This window comes from Bos indicus, chromosome X (assembly GCF_029378745.1).
Source record: "Bos indicus isolate NIAB-ARS_2022 breed Sahiwal x Tharparkar chromosome X, NIAB-ARS_B.indTharparkar_mat_pri_1.0, whole genome shotgun sequence".
Taxonomy (NCBI): domain Eukaryota; kingdom Metazoa; phylum Chordata; class Mammalia; order Artiodactyla; family Bovidae; genus Bos; species Bos indicus.
In genome coordinates this window covers 58,456,296-58,480,293 of record NC_091789.1, presented here as the reverse complement: position 1 = coordinate 58,480,293, position 23,998 = coordinate 58,456,296, and the positions used below count along the sequence as shown (strand labels likewise).

General features: G+C 37.5%; 1 protein-coding gene across 3 annotated transcripts in view; it reads right to left on the bottom strand.

Annotated features, from left to right (window-relative positions):
* NRK (Nik related kinase) overlaps positions 1-23,998 on the bottom strand; it is a 129,888-nt gene that overhangs the window by 60,933 nt on the left and 44,957 nt on the right. For all 3 annotated transcript variants that reach the window (XM_070785113.1, XM_070785112.1, XM_070785111.1), the window contains exons 3-4: positions 7,483-7,539; positions 5,658-5,729 (exon numbers count right to left, since the gene is read on the bottom strand). In XM_070785113.1, coding sequence (XP_070641214.1) covers positions 5,658-5,729; positions 7,483-7,497 — 87 coding nt within the window. In that variant the 5' untranslated portion in view covers positions 7,498-7,539. The remainder of the gene's footprint in view (positions 1-5,657; positions 5,730-7,482; positions 7,540-23,998) is intronic.

The following is a 23,998-nucleotide window of genomic DNA, read 5'->3' as shown; positions in this document are numbered from 1 at the left end:
ATGGTTCTTAAAGTATGATCCCTGGACCAGCAGTGACCACTGTATGAAGTTTGCACTAAATGGAATCACCCAATTAAACTGAAAAATTCAATGGTTTTAGTATATTAATAAAATTATTCAACCATAAGAACATTTTTGTCAACCCAAAAGGAAATCCCATACTCTTTAGCTATCACCCCCAAATTCTGCCACCACATCCCAGCTTCAAGCAACCACAAACATTTTTTATATCTCTATAGATTTATCTATCCTTAACATTGTATATAAACGAAAATAATATAGTATATAAACTTTTATGACTAGTTTGTTTTCCCCCCAGGGTTCATCCATGTTGTAATACATATCAGTATTTCATTCTTTTTTATTTACCATTCATCAACTGAATGAGTTATTTCTACGTTTTATCTAGTATGAATAATGCTGCTATGAACATTCATTTCAATTTTAGTGTAGATATATATTTTCATTTCCCTTTGGTATATACCTAGGAGTAAAATGGTTGGGTCCAATGGTAATGCTGTATTTAACATTTTGATGAAATGTCAAACTGTTTTCCATAGTGGCTACACCATTTTACATTCCCAAATGAATGATGGTTCTCATTTCTCTATACCCTCACCTCACGCTCATTATTTTCTGTTTAATTATTATAACATCATAGTGGGTGTAAAGTGATTATCTCATTGTAGTTTTGATTTGCAATTCCCTGAAGACTGATGGAGTTAAGGATCTTTTCATTGGCTTACTAGCCATTTTATGATCATCAGAGGCGTATCTAATAAAATATCTTTGCCCCTATTTTTAAGTTGGATCACTTGTCTTTTTAGTATTGAATTGTAAGATTTATTTATATATTCTATATATAAGTACTTTATAAGATATATGATTTGCAATTATTTTCTCCCATTCTGTGGGCAGTCATTTTACTTTCATGATAGTGTCTTTTGAGGCACAAAATTTTATTGTAAAGTTAAAAAATTTTTAAAAATTAAATTTTGATGAAGTCCAACTTATCGATTCCTTGTTTTGTTGTTTGTACTTTTGGTGTCACATCTAAGGCTTTCTTGTCAAATCCAAAGTCACCAAATCAACTCCAATCTTTTCTTCCAAACATTTTATAGTTTTAGCTCTTACGTTTAGGTTTTTTATCCATTTTGAATTAATTTTCATAGAAAGCAGGGGACCAATTTCATTCTTTTACCTGTGGATATCTAGTTACCTCAGCATTATTTGTTGAAAAGTCAAGTCTTTCCCTATAAATCGTGTTTTCATTCATGTTGAAAATTAGTTGATCACAGATATATGGAAATAATTATATTTCACTGATCTATGTCGAAAAAGCAAGAGAGTTCCAGAAAAACATCTATTTTTGCTTTACTGACTATGCCAAAGCCTTTGACTGTGTGGATCACAATAAACTGTGGAAAATTCTGAAAGAGATGGGAATACCAGACCACCTGACCTGCCTCTTGAGAAATCTATATGCAGGTCAGGAAGCAACAGTTAGAACTGAACATGGAACAACAGACTGGTTCTAAATATGAAAAGGAGTACATTAAGGCTGTATATTGTCACCCTGCTTATTTAACTTATATGCAGAGTACATCATGAGAAACACTGGACTGGAAGAAGCACAAGCTGGAATCAAGACTACCAGGAGAAATATCAATAACCTCAGATATGCAGATGACACCACCCTTATGGCAGAAAGTGAAGAAGAATTAAAGAGCCTCTTGATGAAAGTGAAAGAGGAGAGTGAAAAAGTTGGCTTAAAGCTCAACATTCAGAAAACTAAGATCATGGCATCTGGTCCCATCACTTGATGGCAAATAGATGGGGAAACAGTGGCTGACTTTATTTTTGGGGGGCTCCAGAATCATTGCAGATGGTGATTGCAGCCATGAAATTAAAAGATGCTTACTCCTTGGAAGGAAAGTTATGACCAACCTAGACAGTATATTAAAAAGCAACAAAGGTCCGTCTAGTCAAGGCTATGGCTTTTCCAAAGTAGTCACGTATGGATGTGAGAATTGGACTATAAAGAAAGCTGAGTGCTGAAGAATTGATGATTTTGGACTGTGGTGTTAGAGAAGACTCTTGAGAGTCCCTTGGACTGCAAGGAGATCCAACCAGTCCATCCTAAAGGAGATCAGTCCTGAGTGTTCATTGGAAGGACTGATGTTGAAGCTGAACCTCCAATACTTTGGCCACCTGATGCAAAGAACTGACTCATTTGAAAAGTTCCTGATTCTGGGATTGAGAGCAGGAGGTGAAGGTGACAACAGAGGATGAGATGGTTGGATGGCATCACTGACTCAATGGACATGAGTTTGGGTGGACGCCGGGAGTTGGTGATGGACAGGGAGGCCTGGTGTGCAGCTGTTCATGGGGTCACAAAGAGTTGGACACAACTGAGCGACTGAACTGAACTGAACTGATCTATATGTCTATCCTTATGCTTGTACCACGTTGCCTTGATTAACTGAATTTTAAATTTTCTAGTTTGATTTGTCCTACAATTTTAAAAGATACGCTTAAATTCATTATTTTCCTAATCACTACAGTGGTAAATATGTTATAAAGCTAGCTATCAATCCAGTGGTCTGAATTCTTAGTAGCTATAAATTTCATTTCATTGTAAATAAAAAAAGCTCTCCTACAGCATCTATAAAAGTTCAATTTATATAACCTTTTCAGGAATACTCTCACTGTACAGAGTGAGATATATCTGCAGTATGTGAAGAAAAGAAGACTTTTAAAGATAAAGTTATACTCCTATTCTAAAATCCAGTGAAAAAGGATACCTTTGACTTATTCTGGGCAATGAATTAGAACAGGGCCCACTGGCATTAAAAGTAATTAATGGGTGAACCTCTAACTATCTTTAGTTATCCCCAGCATTTCCCTCAATTAACTTGACTTGACAACCTTGAGGTAGTAGAAAATACATCTGTAGAACATTTTTTAGCATTTCCCTAGGATTTTCCAGTGGATTTATTCATAACCATTCAACAACTCTAAAACAAATCTAGACACCTGAATGTCTTTGGGGGACGGGATGGAGCCTTATTTCTCCAGTTGGAAACCCCAACAACAGGATTTGCATTTATTGTGTAATAAAAGCATGAACAATTAAAACAATCACCTGTAGCATGAGAATTATATAGAAGTTCAGGTTCCTGTTTCACCCTAGCCTCCCAAGGAAGCTTGGTTGATAAGTTGCCTTCACATTCCCTTAACCTGTAGGATAAAGGCTGATCCTCGTGGCTTTCATTCTTGCCATATAGGACCCTTAAACTTTCTGCTTCCCTTGTGATGTTGTTATTCTTTGAAATGATAACAATATCTGCCATCATATAGAAATAAACCTTAGAAACTAGTAATTCTAAATGTAGAGGGGTAATCTCAGTTTCTAGCAAGGCACCAAGGTTCTGCTGAGAGAAATATGAACTCATAAAGACTCAATAAATAAGAATGAGATGGTAATGTGAAGATAAGAACACATAGAATAGGTTAAAGAGAAGAGCAGGCCAGATTGTTTGGTAGTTTGGTATCAAAGAACTTCCTTTTCTTTCTGAGTTAGAAATCTCATGTCCTCAAGCAGGAAGAGAATAGCTGGGCTCCTGGCAACCATGTAGTTGTATTTAACTATACGTTTATTCTTCTCATAGGTAGGCTAAATATTCTGGTGCCATTTTGCCTATGAGAAACCTGACGACTAGAGAGGTAAGACCATTTTTCCAAGTACTTCTTAGCTATTTAGCAGTAGACTTGGCATTGGAACTCATGTTTCTTGACTTCCACACTACTGCTATTTTCGTAAACCCCTGATTAATGAGATGTGTGTGCAAGTCACAAACTTCTTACCCCAAAGGATTCAGGATGATTTAGAGATGCTAACTGGCCAATCAATTATTTTTCTTACTAAAATATATAATCAGAGAACTCAAAGCTCCCAACTAGAAAAAACTTCTAAGAGTGGGTCTCCCACATAAATGTAAACTCCCCCAAAACCAATAAACCAAGATCAGATATGTTTGGAAAGCATTAGTATGTTTGCCATTCTCAATTAACAGGAAGTTGAGCTTGTGAGAAACACATAAGTACATTATATCCATCAGGCCAAGTGGGTAATTTAAAACTCTCACACATATCCCAGTAATATGATGCTATAGCATTTCCTGGCTCAAGGCCAGTTGATCGCAGAGTGGCCTGAATATCCTGCTTTTTGTCAAGAAGAGGCAGCTCAGGATGCCAAAACTTGCATTGCAATTTCACCCAATTCTAAAATCTAAGTGTTTTTCCCTATAGAAAGACTTTAGAGAGAGTTTGGAGATGATCTTCAAATGAATTACCACAAATATTTGATAAAACCAGAATTAGTGAAACAATTTTAATTTTCAAACCTTACCTTTCACAGCTTCTTGATTAACATAAGCATTACCTCTTACATTTAGATATGCTTTGTCTCCCAAGAAACACTGTAAACAAAATAGGAGCCCAGTACTTTTAAACTAATCATGAAACTGTTTACCGATATCTTCTTAATATAACTAGAAAGTTCTTCTGGGTGTGATTATTAATGGAAAAGCTTATTCTTAAATGAGTCTGGAAGCATATTTATTATTAAGATACAAAAGGCTGAAAATATTTGAATACCAGATAGATAACTGCAGGGGAGAAAAATCAAGAAAAAAATATCAGTTATATTGTTAGAGCAAAATTCTCTATTTAGGCCCCCAGAATACTTTGATAGATCACTAACATCTAGATTATCAAGATCTACTGAAAAAGAATTTCCTTTGCCAGAGCTTATTCTAGAGCCAGCAAATTATCAGAGTAATAGAAACTGCTTTGTAAGGCAGTTAAAAAGTTTCAGGTAGAAATCACCTTCATGCATTCAAGTACTGGGCCAGATGTCTGAACACTCAGGCTGGGCAGCCTGTTGCTTTTCTGTCTATGACTGTTCTCTCACACATGAAAAGAGTAGTCTTCATTGGGCTCATACATGATGGCAATGTCTCTAAAAATCTTGATGGGGGAAAAGCTAGTCAGTCCATAATATCATGTAAAAGGTATGAAAAGAACCTTGCCAAGGCCAATTTTAGACTTCCCTGGTGGCTCAGTCGGTAAGGAATCTGCCTGTAATGTGGAAGACCTGGGTTTGATCCCCCGGTCAGGAAGAACCCCTGGAGAATGGCATGGCAACCCACTCCAGTATTCTTGTCTGGAGAATCTCATGGACAAAGGAACCTGGCAGGCTACAGTCCATGGGGTTACAAAGAGTCGGACACAATGAGTGACTAAGCATATAAGGCCAATTTTAGACAAAATTCACTCTTGTTCCCATCATCTCGTTTGTTATTATTCAGCTAGTGGGCTATATCTGCTGTGAATTTACTTAGTCCTTCATCTGCAGTCAACACTTACCTGTTCAGGGTACCATTTCTTCTAGGCCCTACTTTCCGAAAGTTGCTAATGTTCAAATATGATGAATGAATCTATGTCAGTACATTAAAAACATAAATATCACTTTTAGGCAAGAAGAGTTTAGTGGTGGCCTTCTACAGATAATGATACAATACAAAGGGATTAGTTTAAAGTTGAAAATTAAAGGAAAGATGGCTTGGACGCTAATGAAGACTTTCAGTACTCACACTGTATCTCCAGCCGACAGACTTTTGATATTTATTCACTCTCACTCGCCTTCCTATTTCAGGTAAAGGGGTCTGCAAAGCCAAGAACAAAACTTTATTAAACGCATTGGTACACTCTGAAAATGATTTATTCTTGAGTACTTTGTGCTTAAGTACTAAATGAAAGAGTAACATAATTCCTCTCTCAATTTTCACTAATAGTTTTAATAAAAAAAAATCAGATTCTTATATACACAGAAACTTGGCAAAAAATTCATAGTAACAGATTTAACTGCCATTTATGGAATATTACAATTTGATGATTGTAAAGTGCTATTTCCTCTAACAAACAAGGTAATTGACACTATCTATGGGCTGAACATAATTTTTAACTGTTTCAAGTCAGAGCATCTAAAACGTAGAGTGAAGTAAGCCAGAAGGAAAAACACCAATACAGTATACTAACGCATATATATGGAATTTAGAAAGAGGGTAACAATAACCCTGTGTACGAGACAGCAAGAGACACTGATGTATAGAACAGTCTTATGGACTCTGTGGGAGAGGGAGAGGGTGGGAAGATTTGGGAGAATGGCATTGAAACATGTAAAATATCATGTATGAAATGAGACGCCAGTCCAGGTTCAATGCACGATACTGGATGCTTGGGCTAGTGCACTGGGACGACCCAGAGGGATGGTATGGGGAGGGAGGAGGGAGGAGGGTTCAGGATGGGGAACACATGTATACCTGTGGTGGATTCATTTTGATATTTGGCAAAACGAATACAATGATGTAAAGTTTAAAAATAAAATTTAAAAATAAAAAAAAAAGAAAAAATGTGGGTCAAAGTCTATTAAGTTGAAAAAAAGGGAATACGTATTTTAGAGAGTCTCACTCAAAGAGTACCAAGCTGATTATTTGGAAGTCATGGTTTACAGGGTAAAATAAATCCACAACACCTCAAATTTCATTTGACATTTATGGATGAAACAAAAAACATGCAGCTCTTTAAATAGTTTCATAATAGTTTATATAGTTTAATATAGTTTAAATAGTTCATAATTTAAATAGTTTAAATAATTTCCTGCACAAATTGGAAAAGAACAGTTTATGGCATTGATAACAATTCAGTGACTATATACACTTTTTCAAATATGATATTTTAGAATTTTCTTTTAGGTTATAGTGAAGTGAAAATATCTTGACCCTTGTTATGCTCGTGCTAATATTATCCTGAGAAAGTGAGGTACTCATGCTAAAGAAAGAGGACAGAAATCAGGGCTTAGCATAATCTATGACAATATATTATGACCCATGACACAGCTTTATGAATGTTGGTCAGAACACTGCCAATTAGACTCTCTCTTGTGCATTTGTTAAAAAATACATGAAAAAAAAGTGCATCTCAGACAACTTCTTTTCCTTCTACCTGTCACTGAAAACCTAATGGCCTGAGTTTTCAAAAGGAATTGTTGGGGAGGGAAATAAATACAATAAAACACAGAGGAGTAACACAATATTAGAGGAAATTTACTATTTACTATGCCTGGAAATAGATAATCAACTAGAAATAGACCAGAATATGGATTTTTTCATTTTTATAAAATATAAGAATATATAGGACTTTTGCTGTGATTATAATTTTTATGTGTAAATGTAATAAATCAATAATAAAAATAATGTACTAGTGATAGAAATAATATTAAATTATAAATATAATAAATGCAAATTAAGATAATTATATATAACAATGATGCAAAAAACAAATACAATATTTTCTGAGCTGTTTATCCCGAGACCACAATCCACTAAGCAACAGAATACAGACAGGATGTAATATTACCTTACGAGCATTCATCACTTTCACAGCTGTAAATGCACCAGTCTTTTCATGGAGTCCCTGAAACATAAGATAATAATAAACATTGAATGCTGGCTATATAATCCAGCAATCAAGAAGCAAAGTAAAAAAATATTAAAATTAAATAAGGTTAAACACTGTAGTCTATTATAAGATATAAAGTATTATAGAGAGATGAACTATAATGTATTATATAAACCAAAGCATCCCAATGAAAAGTAAAAATTTCAGACTGGAGATAGGGAAAAAGGAAATGTTTTGTTGAACATTTTCCAACTGATTATGTGTTACTATGCAGACAGATATTTCTATCGAACTCCTCTTCATATACTAAAAAATGTTTTTTCCATAATTATCACATAAGAGTGACACATAATTAATTCAATGGCCTGTAAACCATTTAGTGTGTCTCAATCATATGAACCATAGATATTTATGAACAGAAGTTCTGAAAGATTCTTTCTTATTGAAAACCCTCTGAGTTCTAAGAACTTGTATTTATACAAAATGCAAGTACAAGTTACAGATTTATAATTTTCAAAAATGAGCTGTACTAGTTTGCATTCCCACCAACAGTGTAAGAGGGTTCCCTTTTCTCCACATCCTCTCCAGCATTTATTATTTGTAGACTTTTGGATCGCAGCCATCTGACTGGTGTGAAATGGTACCTCATAGTGGTTTTGATTTGCATTTCTCTGATAATGAGTGATGTTGAGCATCTTTTCATGTGTTTGTTAGCCATCTGTATGTCTTCTTTGGAGAAATGTCTATTTAGATCTTTGGCCCATTTTTTGATTGGGTCATTTATTTTTCTGGAGTTGAGCTGTAGGAGTTGCTTGTGTATTTTTGAGATTAGTTGTTTGTCAGTTGCTTCATTTGCTATTATTTTCTCCCATTCTGAAGGCTGTCTTTTCACCTTGCTAATAGTTTCCTTTGATGTGCAGAAGCTTTTAAGTTTAATTAGGTCCCATTTGTTTATTTTTGCTTTTATTTCCAATATTCTGGGAGGTGGGTCATAGAGGATCCTGCTGTGATGTATGTCAGAGATAAAAACTGGAAATAGAACTGCCATATGAACCAGCAATCCCACTGCTGGGCATACACACCAAGGAAACCAGAATTGAAAGAGACATGTGTACCCCAATGTTCATCGCAGCACTGTTTATAATAGCCAGGACATGGAAGCAACTAGATGTCCATCAGCAGATGAATGGATAAGAAAGCTGTGGTACATGTACACAATAGAATATTACTCAGCCATTAAAAAGAATGCATTTGAATTAGTTCTAATGAGGTGGATGAAACTGGAGCCTATTATACAGAGTGAAGTAAGTCAGAAAGAAAAACACCAGTACAGTATACTAATGCATATATATGGAAATTAGAAAGATGGTAATGATGACCCTATATGCAAGACATCAAAAGAGACACAGATATAAAGAACAGTCTTTTGGACTCTGTGGGAGAAGGCGAGGGTGGGATGATTTGAGAGAATAGCATTGAAACATGTATATTATCATATGTGAAACAGATCGCCAGCCCAGGTTCGGTGCATGAGACAGGATGCTCAGGGGTGGTGCACTGGGATAACCCTGAGGGATGGGATGGGGAAGGAGGTGGGAGGGGGGTTCAGGATGGGGAACACATGTACTCCCATGGCTGATTCATGTCAATGTATGGCAAAAACCACTACAATAATGTAAAGTAATTAGCCTCCAATTAAAATTAATTAATTAACTTAAAAAAATTAAAAAAAAATGAGCACAGAGGTTGGGAATAAGACTTCTTATTTTGTAACTAATGCCTTTTAAAGTATTTCAAGCTGAAGTCATAGAGGAAAATCAGTCTGATATTGATATGAGTAAGGCTTGAACTTGAAACAGATTTTTTTTCCCTAGGAGACTGCATTCTTTGGCTGGACTGGGTTAGACAATATTTCCTCAGAACTGAGGTTCACCCATAACTTCAGATTGTGACTTTTCTCAAAAACAGAGTCTTTGCAGATGTAATCAAGTTAAATGAGGTTGTATTAGATTACCATGGTCAATGACTGGTATGTTTATCAGAGAAAGGTGAGGGATATTTGGACACACACAGAAACAGAAGATGGCCATATGAAGACAGGAAGAAAGTGGAGTGATGCAGCTAGAAGCCAAAGGATGCCAAGGATTGCTGGCAACCACTGGAAGCTAGGAAGAGGGAAGGAAGTATTTTTCCCTAGAGCCTTTAGAGGGAGAATGGCTCTGTAGACTTACAGCCTTGAGAACTATGAGAGAATAAATTTCTGATGTTTAAAGCCACCTAATTTGTGGATTTGTTACTGCAAATGTAGTGAAATAATATGGGGGCAAAACAAAGAACTGTCAGTAGTCACAGATCTCAGGTGAAATACAGTCACATTTTTAAACGTACAAAATGATCAGATGAGGGGGTGGTGGTGTTTCTGGACAGTATTTTTAATATCTTGGGTAACGTGCCAAGTGAGTAGCTATGCAAGAGATCAAGATTCCTTGAATTCAGGACAGTGATCCTTAAACATATTGCTTGTCTGTTGTCACACCTCTCATAAAAATATGTGCTTGGAAGTATATGAAAACAAAGTAGAAGTTTTCATATACTTTAGATGACTCCTACAAGTTTTCTCATCAAAATAAAGCCAACTGATCAAAGAAGCTTGAAAGAAAAGAAGCCCACTCTACCATTACCATCAATGTTACATGAGTGTCAAAACTGTTTTTTCCATGATATGATCGATGGGATTAAATCCTGTACGTTCAAGGTTACTTCAGTCCTACTGAACAAGCCACTGTTTGTAAATGAAAGTTTGTAAATGAAGCCATGTGTCACAAATAGATCAGTAGGCTTTCAAAGAAATAAAGTAACTCTAGAAACACTAGCATTTTGAATTGAACTAGGCATTAAGAAGCTATACTGGTTAAATGGTTGAAGAACTGATGAGAAGTGGCATGGATTGTTGGTTTCAGTTTGTGGAGTCAGGCCTGTGAGTTGGGTCAAGGTGGTTTTTGTTCAACTGTGTTCTCAAAAAAAAAAAAAAAAAAATGCTTAAGTTCTAACTATTGGTATCTCTGAATGTGACCTTTTTTTTTTTTTTTTTTTTGAAACAGGGCCTTTGCAAATATAAGCAACTTAAGATAACATCATACTGAATTAGGGATGGCCCTATAACCAGTAACTAGTAACAAGGGGAAATTTTGGACACAGATCTCCAGGGAGAATGCCGTATGATGACAGAGGCAGAGATTTGACTGGTGTGTCTACAAGGATTGTTGTCAATCACCCAAAGCTAGATGAGGCAAGGAATCTTCCTTCCTAGTCCCTCCAGAGGGAGAATAGCCCTATAGACACTTTGATTTTAGAATTCTAGCCTCTAGAATTGCAAGGGAATAAATTCCCTTTCTTTTATGCCATCAAGTTTGTGGTTAATTTGTTATAGCAGACCTCAAAAACTAGTACACAAGGCTAGCCTGATGGAAACTAAGCAAGGGAATGGGGCTGGACTTGGGATAGTGTTCAGAAATTAATGATCAAAGTATAAGGAAATATCTAAAATCAGGTGAGCAGTTTGGGGTGGAGCATGACAGCTACCAAAGGCTAGAATTTTTAAAGGAAACAAAAATATTGTAGGTTATTGATTGATCAGAGAAAAGTAATTAATATTTTAGATGTTAATGCCTTATCAGATAGATGATTTGCAAATATTTTCTCCCATTCCGTAGGTTGCCTTTTCATCGTGCTGATGGTTTCTTCTGCTATGCAGAAAGTTTTTTGCTTGATGTAGTCCCACTTCATTATTTTTGCTTTTGTTGCTTGTGCTTTTGCTGTCATATCCAAAAAATCCTTTTGAAGACCAATGTCAAGAAGTTTTTCCCACTATGTTCCCTTCTCAGGAGCTTTACAACTTCAGGTTAAGTCTTTAACGCATTTTGCATTAACTTTCGAAGTAGGGTAAGATAAGGTCCAATTTTAATCTCTTGCATGTGGAAATTTAAATATGTTGGAAACTCCCACATTAATTTATAGATCTGGGAGAAAGTATATATTAAAACTTTTATCTATGTAGCCCTTATCAGGACACAGAAAGTACTGTTTTTCTAATTATTCACATAAACACTTTCTAGTCAAAGTTTACTCACATCTGTATGCACAAATATAACATGCTGGAAACTGGTTCTCACACAGCCTTTAGAGGAGTTGAAATGTTTACCCCTTGATTCTAAGAGGTCTTGTGAGCCAAACTACTATCCTGTGCAACACAAATAGTTGGCATGTTAGCAAAGTGAAGGACAGGGAATCCTGGCATGTGGCAAGATCTACAGTGAGTAAACCACAAAATTTTTAAACATATAGAATACACAGCCATCACATTCATGACATATATTAGTGATATACCGTCTTTAAAAGGTGCCACCAATTGCCATAGAACAGAGAAAATCAACTTGGCTCCATCTTTATTATCTGGGTTTTATTCTCTCAACTGAAAACTACAATTTTTTTTCTGGTGAGACAAGGTATTCTAATGTGAAGTCTTAAAAAAACATGCTCACTATGTCTATAGAGGAATTAAACCCCAGATTGTGGAACCAAGCACAGGGTTAACATGCCTAACCATTATGCAAGTTTTCGTAGATGTCTAGAATATCCAGGCAACAAATGGAAATTTGCTGCCTGTTAACTTAGTATATCAGAGACTACTTTCTGTATCTTGACTTTTAAAATATTTTTTATTTTAAATAGTAATTTCAGACTTAGAGAAAAGTTTTAAAGATAGTACAGTGTTTCTCTATATCCTTTACACTGTTTCTTTTAAATGTTAACATCTTAATGACCATGGCACAACTGTCAAAACTAAGAAATTAATATTGGTCTAATACTATTAACGACATTATAATCTTTATTAGGATTTCCTCAGTCTCCCCACTAATGTCCTTTTTGTCAGACCCAAATTGGGATCCTGCCTTCTATTTAGTTGTTATGTCTCCTTAGGCTCTTGTAATCTGTGATAGTCCTCAGTCTTTTCTGTTTTTCATGAGCTTGACACTTTTCAGAAGTACAGTCAAGTATTCTGTAGAACGTCCCAAACTTTGGGTTTGTCTGATGTTTTCTCATGACTAGACTGAGGTCACGGGTTTGAGGAAAGAACACCATGGGAGTGAAGTGCCCTTCTCATCACATCATGTCACAAGTACATGGTATGACCACAACTGATCATTGGTGATATTAACCTAGATCACTTGGTTTAAGTGATGTCTGCTAGGATTCTTTTTTCCCTATTTCCCCCTCTCATATTCTGTTCATTCTATCAATCAGAAGTGATTGATGTTGGTTTTAAAGAGGAATAACACTATTCTTGAGCATTTATGTAGAGAACCTAGACATCATCTTGAGATAAACTATTTGTTTAGTGGTGCCATCTTGTGGTTCATTGACTACATAGAAGTTGTTATAAGATCTTGATTTTAGCTGAAGGTCATGTTGTCATAAGCAGATTGCCTATCAAATAAGATGTTGAACCAGGACCAGCAAATTCTATTTCTAGGATGTGCCTTTTTTCAGTTACAATATATGCTTTGTGAAAAATTAATTTAAAACACCATTTGTTGAAAACACACATAGAGAATGCTAAGAAAGGAGTTTGGTTTTTAATCCTAGATTGAACGTTAAATAATCTCACATTTCTCACTGGTCTTAGTGAATATTATAAAGGAAAATCACAAAGAAAACCTTAAATTATAAATGTGGGGTTTTTTGGTCTGAGTTTCCTGCCATCAGTAATTTCAATACTATCATAAAGGAGCTACAACTGCATTATAGTACAATGCTCCCTTAAATAGGGTTTGCAAACTAAGAATTTTTAATTCTCAAGCATCACAGTGCAAGAAGAAGAAAATTCCCCTAGCTTTTGTTCCTACCATAAGAAAAGAAATTTCTGCTTAAATCTTTTGAATATGTTCACAGGCCCTCTCATATTTGAGTAATAGAAGATATGTAGTAACAATGTTTTGTAGCAATTTCCCGACTGTAAGCTCAAGCCTATTAACATCTGGAGCCAAATCACCTATATTTCCACCTTAGGCAACTGTCTGTCTTGTCACCAAGCTCATTTAACTTACATTTCATTATTTATAGATGCAGCTCATATGATACGAATTTTAGGGGCAAAAGAAGGTCAACTACTCAAAAAATCCCCCTTCTACTCCACCTTACAATTCACTTCAAAGTATAAAAATCAGTATTATGGCCTCAATTTTATTAAAGAAATGAAACTCTCTTATTATTCAAATGTTAGCTGAAAAAACCGATTTATCATTCTTCATTTGTCATTAACACTTCAGCATGAGTTAGAGGATCAGATTAGATAACTGCAGGAATGGTAATAAACAGTTAAGTGTTGATGGAGGAAGGAAAGTGCTAGAGTCTGAGGAGTTCCAGGAGAGATTGCTCCTCAACCATAATGAAGGCAGCAAGTGTCTAGAATGGGGAGCAAGGTTAAGGTGTCTGAGAAGAGACTCTAAAAGTGTGGAGGGAGAAAAAAAAAGAGGGGGTGGAGAGGAGAGGTAAAGAGACAAAATATGCCAAGTCACAATTTTACTGGAGGAATTTACAGTGTTTAAGATGTATATTAAACTTCTAGGAGGGCCTAGAGGAGCTATTCCACATTCAAGGTCGGGAGAGGCGGCGGTGAGGAGATACCCCTCGTCCAAGGTAAGGAGCAGCAGCTGCGCTTTGCTGGAGCAGCCGTGAAGAGATACCCCACGTCCAGGGTAAGAGAAACCCAAGTAAGATGGAGGTGCTGCAAGAGGGCATCAGAGGGTAGACACACTGAAACCATAATCACAGAAAACTAGTCAATCTAATCACACTAGGACCACAGTTTTGTCTAACTCAATGAAACTAAGCCATGCCTGTGGGGCAACCCAAGACGGGCGGGTCATGGTGAAGAGATCTGACACAATATGGTCCTCTGGAGAAGGGAATGGCAAACCATTTCAGTATTCTTGCCTGGAGAACCCCATGAACAGTATGAAAAGGCAAAATGATAGGATACTGAAAGAGGAACTCCCCAGGTCAGGAGGTGCCCAATATGCTACTGGAGATCAGTGGAGATATAACTCCAGACAGAATGAAGGGATGGAGTCAAAGCAAAAACAATACCAGGCTGTGGATGTGACTGGTGATAGACGCAAGGTCTGATGCTGTAAAGAGCAATACTGCATAGGAACCTGGAATGTCAGGTCCATGAATCAAGGCAAATTGGAAGTGGTCAAACAGGAGATGGCAAGAGTGAACATCGACATTCTAGGAATCAGTGAACTAAAATGGACAGGAATGGGTGAGTTTAACTCAGATGACCATTATATCTACTACTGAGGGCAGGAATCCCTTAGAAGAAATGGAGTAGCCATCATGGTCAACAAAACAGTCTGAAATGCAGTACTTGGATGCAATCTCAAAAACGACAGGATGATCTCTGTTTGTTTCCAAGGCAAACCATTCAATATCACAGTAATTCAAGTCTATGCCCCAACCAGTAATGCTGAAGAAGCTGAAGTTGAATGGTTCTATGAAGACCTACAAGATCTTTTAGAACTAACACCCAAAAAAAAGATGTCCTTTTCATTATAGGGGACTGGAATGCAAAAGAAGGAAGTCAAGAAACACCTGGAGTAACAGGCAAATTTGGCCTGTGAGTACAGAATGAAGCAGGGCAAAGCCTAATAGAGTTTTGCCAAGAAAATGCACTGGTCATAGCAAACACCCTCTTCCAACAACACAAGAGAAGACTCTACACGTGGACATCACCAGATGCTCAACACCGAAATCAGACTGATTATATTCTTTGCAGCCAAAGATGAAGAAGCTCTATACACTCAACAAAAACAAGACCAGAAGCTGACTGTGGCTCAGATCATGAACTCCTTACTGCCAAATTCAGACTGAAATTGAAGAAAGTAGGGAAAACCACTAGATCATTCAGGTATGACCTAAATCAAATCCCTTATGATTATACAGTGGAAGTGAGCAATAGATTTAAGGGATTAGATCTGATAGATAAGAGTGCCTGATGAACTATGGACAGAGGTTCGTGACATTGTACAAGAGACAGGGACAAGACCATCCCCATGGAAAAGAAATGCAAAAAAGCAAAATGGCTGTCTGGGGAGGCCTTACAAATAGCTGTGAAAAGAAGAGAAGTGAAAAGCAAAGGAGAAAAGGAAAGATATAGCATCTGATTGCAGAGTTCCAAAGAATAGCAAGAAGAGATAAGAAAGCCTTCCTCAGCGATCAATGCAAAGAAATAGAGGAAAACAACAGAATGGGAAAGAATAGAGATGTCTTCAAGAAAATTAGAGATACCAAGGGAACATTTCATGCAAAGATGGGCTCAATAAAGGACAGAAATGGTATGGACCTAACCGAAGCAGAAGATATTAAGAAGAGGTGGCAAGAATACACAGAAGAACTATACAAAAAATATCTTCACGACCAAGAATAATCATGATGATGTGATCACTAACCTAGAGCCAGACATCCTGGAATGTGAAGTCAAGTTGGCCTTAGAAAGCATCACTATGAACAAAGCTAGTGGAGGTGATGGAATTCCAGTTGAGCTATTTCAAATCCTGAAAGATGATGCTGTGAAAGTGCTGCACTCAATATGCCAGCAAATTTGGAAAACTCAGCAGTGGCCATAGGACTGGAAAAGGTCAGTTTTCATCCCAATCCCAAAGAAAGGCAATGCCAAAGAATGCTCAAACTGCCGCACAATTGCACATGCTAGTAAAGTAATGCTCAAAATTCTCCAAACTTCCAGATGTTCAAGCTGGTTTTTGAAAAGGTAGAGGGACCAGAGATAAAATTGCCAACATCTGCTGGATCATGGAAAAAGCAAGAGAGTTCCAGAAAAACATCTCTTTCTGCTTTATTGACTATGCCAAAGCCTTTGACTATGTGGATCACAATAAACTGTGGAAAATTCTGAAAGAGATGGGAATACCAGAGCACCTGACTGGCCTCTTGAGAAACCTATATGCAGGTCAGGAAGCAAGAATTAGAACTGGACATGGAACAACAGACTGGTTCCAAATAGGAAAAGGAGTACGTCAAGGCTGTATATTATCACCCTGCTTATTTAACTTATATGCAGAGTACATCATGAGAAATGCTGGGCTGGAAGAAGCACAAGCTGAAATCAAGATTGCCGGGAGAAATATCAATAACCTCAGATATGCAGATGACACCACCCTTATGGCAGAAAGTGAAGAGGAACTAAAAAGCCTCTTGATGAAGGTGAAAGTGGAGAGTGAAAAAGTTGGCTTAGAGCTCAACACTCAGAAAACGAAGACCATGGCATCTGGTCCCATCACTTCATGGGAAATAGATGGGGAAACAGTGGAAACAGTGTCAGACTTTATTTTTTTTGGCTCCAAAATCACTGCAGATGGCGACTGCAGCCATGAAATTAAAAGACGCTTACTCCTTGGAAGAAAAGTTATGACCAACCTAGATAGCATATTCAAAAGCAGAGACATTACTTTGCCAACAAAGGTCCATTTAGTAAAGGCTGTGGTTTTTCCAGTGGTCATGTATGGATGTGAGAGTTGGACTGTGAAGAAAGCTGATCGCCGAAGAATTGATGCTTTTGAACTGTGGTGTTGGAGAAGACTCTTGAGAGTCCCTTGGACTGTAAGGAGATCCAACCAGTCCATTCTGAAGGAGATCAGCCTGGGATTTCTATGGAGGGAATGATGCTGAAGCTGAAACTCCGGTACTGTGGCCACCTCATGCGAAGAGTTGACTCACTGGAAAAGACCCTGATGCTGGGAGGGATTGGGGGCAGGAGGAGAAGGGGACGACAAAGGACGAGATGGCTGGATGGCATCACTGACTCGATGGATGTGAGTCTGAGTGAACTCCAGGAGTTGGTGATGGACAGGGAGGCCTGGCATGCTGCAGTTCATGGGGTCGCCAAGAGTCGGACACGACTGAGCGACTGAACTGAACTGAACTGAACTGAAGATGTATATATCTGAAACAATTACAGAATGAAACCAAATACAAAGACTACTTAATAACATGAATTCTTGGGTCCCAAATACAGTCTAAATACAGTTTAAAGGGTTTGAGAGAATAAACATATGATACCACATGAAGGTCTTAAAGTCCTAAGAAATTTCTCTAATTTATGATCTCACAACTATTTTCTAGGTTTATACCCTAAAATATAGTAATTAGGACAAATGTATTCTTTTTCCAGGACCATTTGAAATTATCCAGGAAAGAACATAAATTCCTCAATGTATTGATTTCAATTTGGCAATGATTCATGTTCTTATTAATTAATGTAGATAATCAAATAAGCAGTGTTAGTCTTCTTCATAGGAAAAACAAAATTTACTACTGTGCTATTGCTTGTCAATGGCTCCAAGCTCAATTTAAACATTGTGAATCTGTCCCTTGAACAGAAAATGTGATATGTCTCTGAATTTAGGACACTAGTCACATATAAACCATTGTTAAAAGGTATATGTGTCTGCTTCAAACAAAAAAAAAAAATTTCAGGACAATCTTTACATACATAACAAAATAAATGAAGGGATGACCATAAAAGAAGTCTGGTTTACAAATGGACTTACACTAGCTTTCATTAAACATCAAACTCTTCAAATATATTTTCTGAAAGTGGAATTACCACATTTCAGATTACTTCCAATTTGAGGAAATATATCAGAAGTAATAAAGCAAGGTCAACTTGCAGATTGGTAATCCAGAATCAAACTATAGCTTAGCCAATGATTACAGAAGAAAATTGGTGGCTTCACTTGTGGCTCAGATGGTTAAGAATCCATCTGCAATGCAAGAGACCTGAGTTTGAACCCTGGGTCAGGAAGATCCCTGGAGAAGGGAATGGCAACCCACTCCAGTGGTTTCTGAAAGTGGAATTACCACATTTCAGATTACTTCCAATTTGAGGAAATATATCAGAAGTAATAAAGCAAGGTCAACTTGCAGATTGGTAATCCAGAATCAAACTATAGCTTAGCCAATGATTACAGAAGAAAATTGGTGGCTTCACTTGTGGCTCAGATGGTTAAGAATCCATCTGCAATGCAAGAGACCTGAGTTTGAACCCTGGGTCAGGAAGATCCCTGGAGAAGGGAATGGCAACCCACTCCAGTATTCTTGCCTGGGAAATCCCATGGACAGAGGAGTCTGGTGGGCTACAGTCCATGGGGTTGCAAAGAGTTGGACATGACTAAGCCACTAAACAACAACAAATTACAAATTGTCAGTATCCTGGTCACTTGAAACTTAGCCTTACTTATTTCTAGTGGACTAGCCAGTCCATTAGGCTTTTATTTTCAGCCAGTCCATCATATTTCCTCTTGGTCACAGTATCTCAAGATTTCCATTTTTGTTTGATAGACTGTCCTCTGCCTTTGGACCTATTCAAATGGAGATAAATAGCTATTCCAGTTACTCATTGTGATTTCTGTTAGGAAATCTAGTATATTAATATAAAAGTGGAAGGAAGGGTAGGGAGAAGGATAGTAGTAGAACAGGGAACAGGTGATATCGCCAGGCAGGGCCCAATATTCTCAAATTCTTTATAAGTATATAGAAGCACACTGGGGCTTCCCTGGTAGCAGAGACAGTAAAGAATCTGCCTGCAATGCAGGAAACCCGGATTCAATCCCTGGGTTGGGAAGATCCCATGGAGAAGGGAATGGCAACCCACTCCAGTATTCTTACCTGGAAAATTCCATGGACAGAGGAGCCTGGTGGGCTACCGTCCATGGTGTCGCAGAGAGTCTTGATGATGATAAGCAAGATATATGGGTAAATTAATTTACATGCAGACAATTACAATGGAAAAATAAAGTCAATAAAGTCTAGGTCTCACGCATATAATCATATCAAGGATTCAGTCACTCCAACAATAAACTTGGATGAAAAAATAAAAAGTTCTTGAAATTTGGGAATATATGTCTTTCATTTTGGTATCTCTAGTGCCTAGCAGAATGGCTGGTACCCTTTTAATGAATACTAATTAAGGGAATGATGAATACAGTAACTGGGAAGGCTTCCTGGAAGAGGTACAATATCAATTGCACCATGAAGATGTCACAGCATTTGAACAGATTCTGAAGGGCAGGGTGGACCCAGTGAGTGACACACCATGAACAAAGGCTATGAAGTAATGCTGATTAGGAAGGCACAGCCAGCGAAGAAGAAAAGAAAAAAGTGGCAGTGGCCATACAGAGAAGAAAGAAAAAAGAATATGAGAGTGCACCTGTTTTTGTCTTGCCAGAAATTTCAGTCTAAAATTTTTTAAAAAATAAAATCTTGTTTAAAAGAAGACAGAAGTGATCATTGAGAAATCAGTAGTTAGCACTTCATGACTGGCTTTTGTTAGTTAATGGTCTCATGTAAAGCTCAGGTTGGTTAAGGCACTGAAACACCAGCATTGAATCGCAGTAATGATCAATTTCTTGGGGATTACACATTTTAAACCATAACAAATGATTTAAAATAGCAGTTGTGACAGCTGTGTTGGAAAAATCCATCATCCTGCAGCAGTTAATTACCATGTTTTTTTCCCCAGAAAGAACACAAGACAGTCCTTGATGGCCTTGTAATTTTGATTAGGCTAAAAACTTTATTTTTAATAATGCAGTTAAAGGAAACTGCTGTGGAAAGACTGCCAACTATTCAGCAACTCCTACATAGTCCTTCTAGTTATTTGCTTTGCCTTCTGTTGGCAAATCTAAACCACATAATCCCCAGGGCATTCTTTCTTTCTTTTCATTTGGTTTTGTGGTGGCAGAAGGCCACAAGGTACTCACTGCACTCATACCTATTTGGTAACCTTGCTTTTCATTCACACAGTTTTGTCCTTCTAGTCATTTGTTTGTATTCCAGTTTTTTCCTAGCAAACAAACCAAGTGATGCTTCAAGGTCACCAAGAGTACAGCCCTAAATGGCATCGACCACGTACTTCATGCTGTGCTGTGGATAACGTGGCTAACAGGATAATTTTCATCATCATTGTGTCTATGCAGAAAAAGAAGGACACGGGGTTCAAGAGAACTTTTAAAGGTTAGCATGCCCATAATCCTGCCTCCAAGCAGGGACTTTCCTTAACCAGTGTTTGAGATGGGAAGTAATGGTAGTTTGGTTATTTGAAAGTCTTTTCCTTTGCTTCCCCATTTAGTCTTCATCACTACCAACAAGCTCAAGAACCCCAAAGGGACAGATGAATTTGGAGCTGTCAGAGTTTAGAGGTGTGGCCAATACTGGAGAGGATCTAGCACAGATGATGAATGGGTCGAGTTGGGGAACATATAAGGAAACGTGTCAATCACTCTACACCCCACCAGTTATCCATCAGGAAGATTTATTTACTCTAAAAATTGCCAAAGGAAGAGATGCAGCCTGTTTGGGGAGCTCCTTAAAGGAATTCCATAGACTTTAGATTTGCTTTTAAATGCTGTAAGGAACTCACAGATGTGTACATATTTGATAAGTGCTATTTGATAATTAAGATTATTAAGACACAATTTTTATAATTCCCTTAAAATCTAGTATGCACAGTACAGGGCCACAAAAATTGTGTTCATTAAATTTATTGAGGGGAATAATTGACAAGAGGCACTAAAGAGAGTCTCTAATTTGATATTTACATGAGCATCCCGTCACCACAAAGGTCTTGATACAACCAAATGTACCAAAGTTGAAAAATTCTTTTTGGGTGTGACTTTCTCCTTTTGGAGTGAATTCAGAATAAGCAGGAGCAGATATTTCTGGCTTTGAGAAGATGGAGCTTGGAGTTGAATAAATACTATTTTAACCTTGATGCCTTAGGATGGCAGGCTTCTATAATCAAGTTGATACAAATTTCAGAAATTGCAATTGGGCAGAAACAGGAGCTACACTTCCTTCAAGAAGAGTAACAAAGAGATTGTTGCTTGACTTTATATTTTTTATCTTTATAAATATATTAGGAGATTTAATTGGCATTCATGTTATTTCAGCAACATAAATGAAATATATTTTAAGTTGGTACTTTATATTCCTGAGGCTTCATAAATTCCTTTTATTTAATTAGTCTATTTACTTGTCCATCTCTGCTATTAGACTGGCAGTTCTTTAAGGGAAGATTTCCTCTCTGTTGCCAGGCAAGAGTACTGGAGTGGGTTGCCATTGCCATCTCTGGTATATCTTTACAGTCTAGCACAAAGCCTGGCATGTCACCATCATTCTGCAAGTAAGCATTAAACTAAACCAAGTCAATCTCCATATGGAGCTCTAAATAAGGGAGGACATGCATGGGCAAAGGTGTGTATGTAATGGTGGAAGGGTGGTGTACAAAGATAATTTTTATGCCAAGTTATGTGTGAGAAGATTTGGAGGGAGTTCAGTGCCCAATGTGCCTATGATATACTGGGGCTTTCTGACAAAGACTGAAATGCTGCACTGCACCAGGGTACTCCAGGAACTCAAAGACCATTATTTGTCCATAGTGAATTTCATTTTTTACTCTATAATCATCTTTGGGTTCCATTCTGAAGCTACTCAAAGTTCCTCAAAATTCATTCAGTCAGAGACCATCCAGGAGATGATATGTGCTACTCAGAGGGCATGACCCTGCATAAGTAATGGCAGTGCCAAGGCTCTTGCCCAGTTGGTACATTTGATTGGCCTAATTCTTAGCCTTGCTTTCCTTAACCCATGGCTACTACTTCCAAAGTTTCTTCATTAAAGATCTGCTGTTTACACTTCTTGTGGTTATATCTACTACAAGTACATGAGATGGTGAGCACTCCAAGTTCCTCACCTCTTTTTTTTCCCCTAGCAAACCCCCAAATTACCCAAACCCTGGCTAGATGAAGCCAAAGAATATATACTGAAACACAAATTTTGTAGCTAAAAACCTTCTAACCACCAGCATAATCCAACAGAATAATGTTTTTCCTCATCCAGAAATTTGGGACAGTCATGGTCATGCTTATTAGAACTGTGAAAAGAGTCGGAAGAGGGCCTTCGTGGTTTCAGTGGCTATGTAGCTTAGAAACTCCCCTGTAATTTGAGGCAGTTATGTGTGCTTATACAGCAGCTTCAACTGAGTTTTATTACCCTTGTCATTACTCCTGCAGGGAAAATTAGGTCAAAATATGTAGTAACATCATTTGCAAATGAAGCTGCTCTCTATCGCGCTATAGCATTCAAAGAGCAAATTGCACAAAATGGACAATAAAGTTCGAAGTTCTTGGCTTCAGGATACACACAGCATTTGCTGGAAATACATGGATAGCTACTAGTAGTCAACCAAGGGGAGATTTCATCACACTGCAATGTGACAAGCACATCAGCATCCACAGGGGACAAAAGTACAAAGCCATTATTTGTGCTACAAATGGGTGGCATCATAAAAACTTTGATGTTGATCGCAAACTCAGGTTTAAAGTCACAGTCTGTAACTATGTTCATGCTGAGGAAACTGTGTAGGAACTCTGTGGGACTAGGGACCACACTATGCCAAATGCTCTGAAAACATTTCCAAACAGCTTTGTCTATAATATATGGTGAAATAATGATCAAGTGAGAGATGATGAATTACTTCATGTGTGAAGCTTCCCCACAATGAGTTTTCCCCCTCTGAAGGTCCATACAGTAGAAAAATACAAAAGAAACTCAGCTACCAGAAGACACTTCTGTGTTCAGACTTTTTTCCCTTTAAGTTCCCACTTTCTTCCACTGTCATTGATAGTATCCCTTTTTAAAAATTTTTCTTTAAGGTTTGTCTGGGCTTGACCATGGGGTAGTTGGTGAGGGCATGGACAAAGGCAAAGAATCAAACCCTCTATAAGCCAATGGTCTTCAGCATACACACAGACTGCTTTCTTTATGCAACGCATGAATCAGTTAACACTCATGCAAAATGCATTCCATCTGCCCAGACAGATGTAAGCTGCAGTGTTTTCAATTCTATCAAATAGCACAACTAGTTGAAAGAAAAAGACAGATGGGTAAGGAAAGAGACTCAACCAAAAGCAGCAGCTTTGGCTCAAAATCTACCCAATCAAAACAGAATCCTCAACTTTCCCAGGTCTGTTGACAGAGGTACAAACACAACACCTTCAGTATGAAGCTAAGGTGGAGAGGATGTTGATGCCTTAAAGAGAAAAATCCTTAAAAACTAAATTGTCTCCATGATCTATAGCAGTGATTAGCAGTTCTCAAAGGCACCTTTGAGGCATCTCTATTTGACCAGGATGGACACTAATACTTAGGGAAATGCCAAGGAGAAGGGAAAATGGAAAAAGAAGGAGTAGCGGGGGAAGTGAGAGGACAGGCAGGGCATAGGAAAGATTGAGGAAGGAGATGAAGAGAGAAAAAAACTGGCTTCTACAGAAGAGAGGCCAAGAAACACCAATAGCCTTCAGGGTTTAATCAATGCTTCAAAGCATAAAGTGTG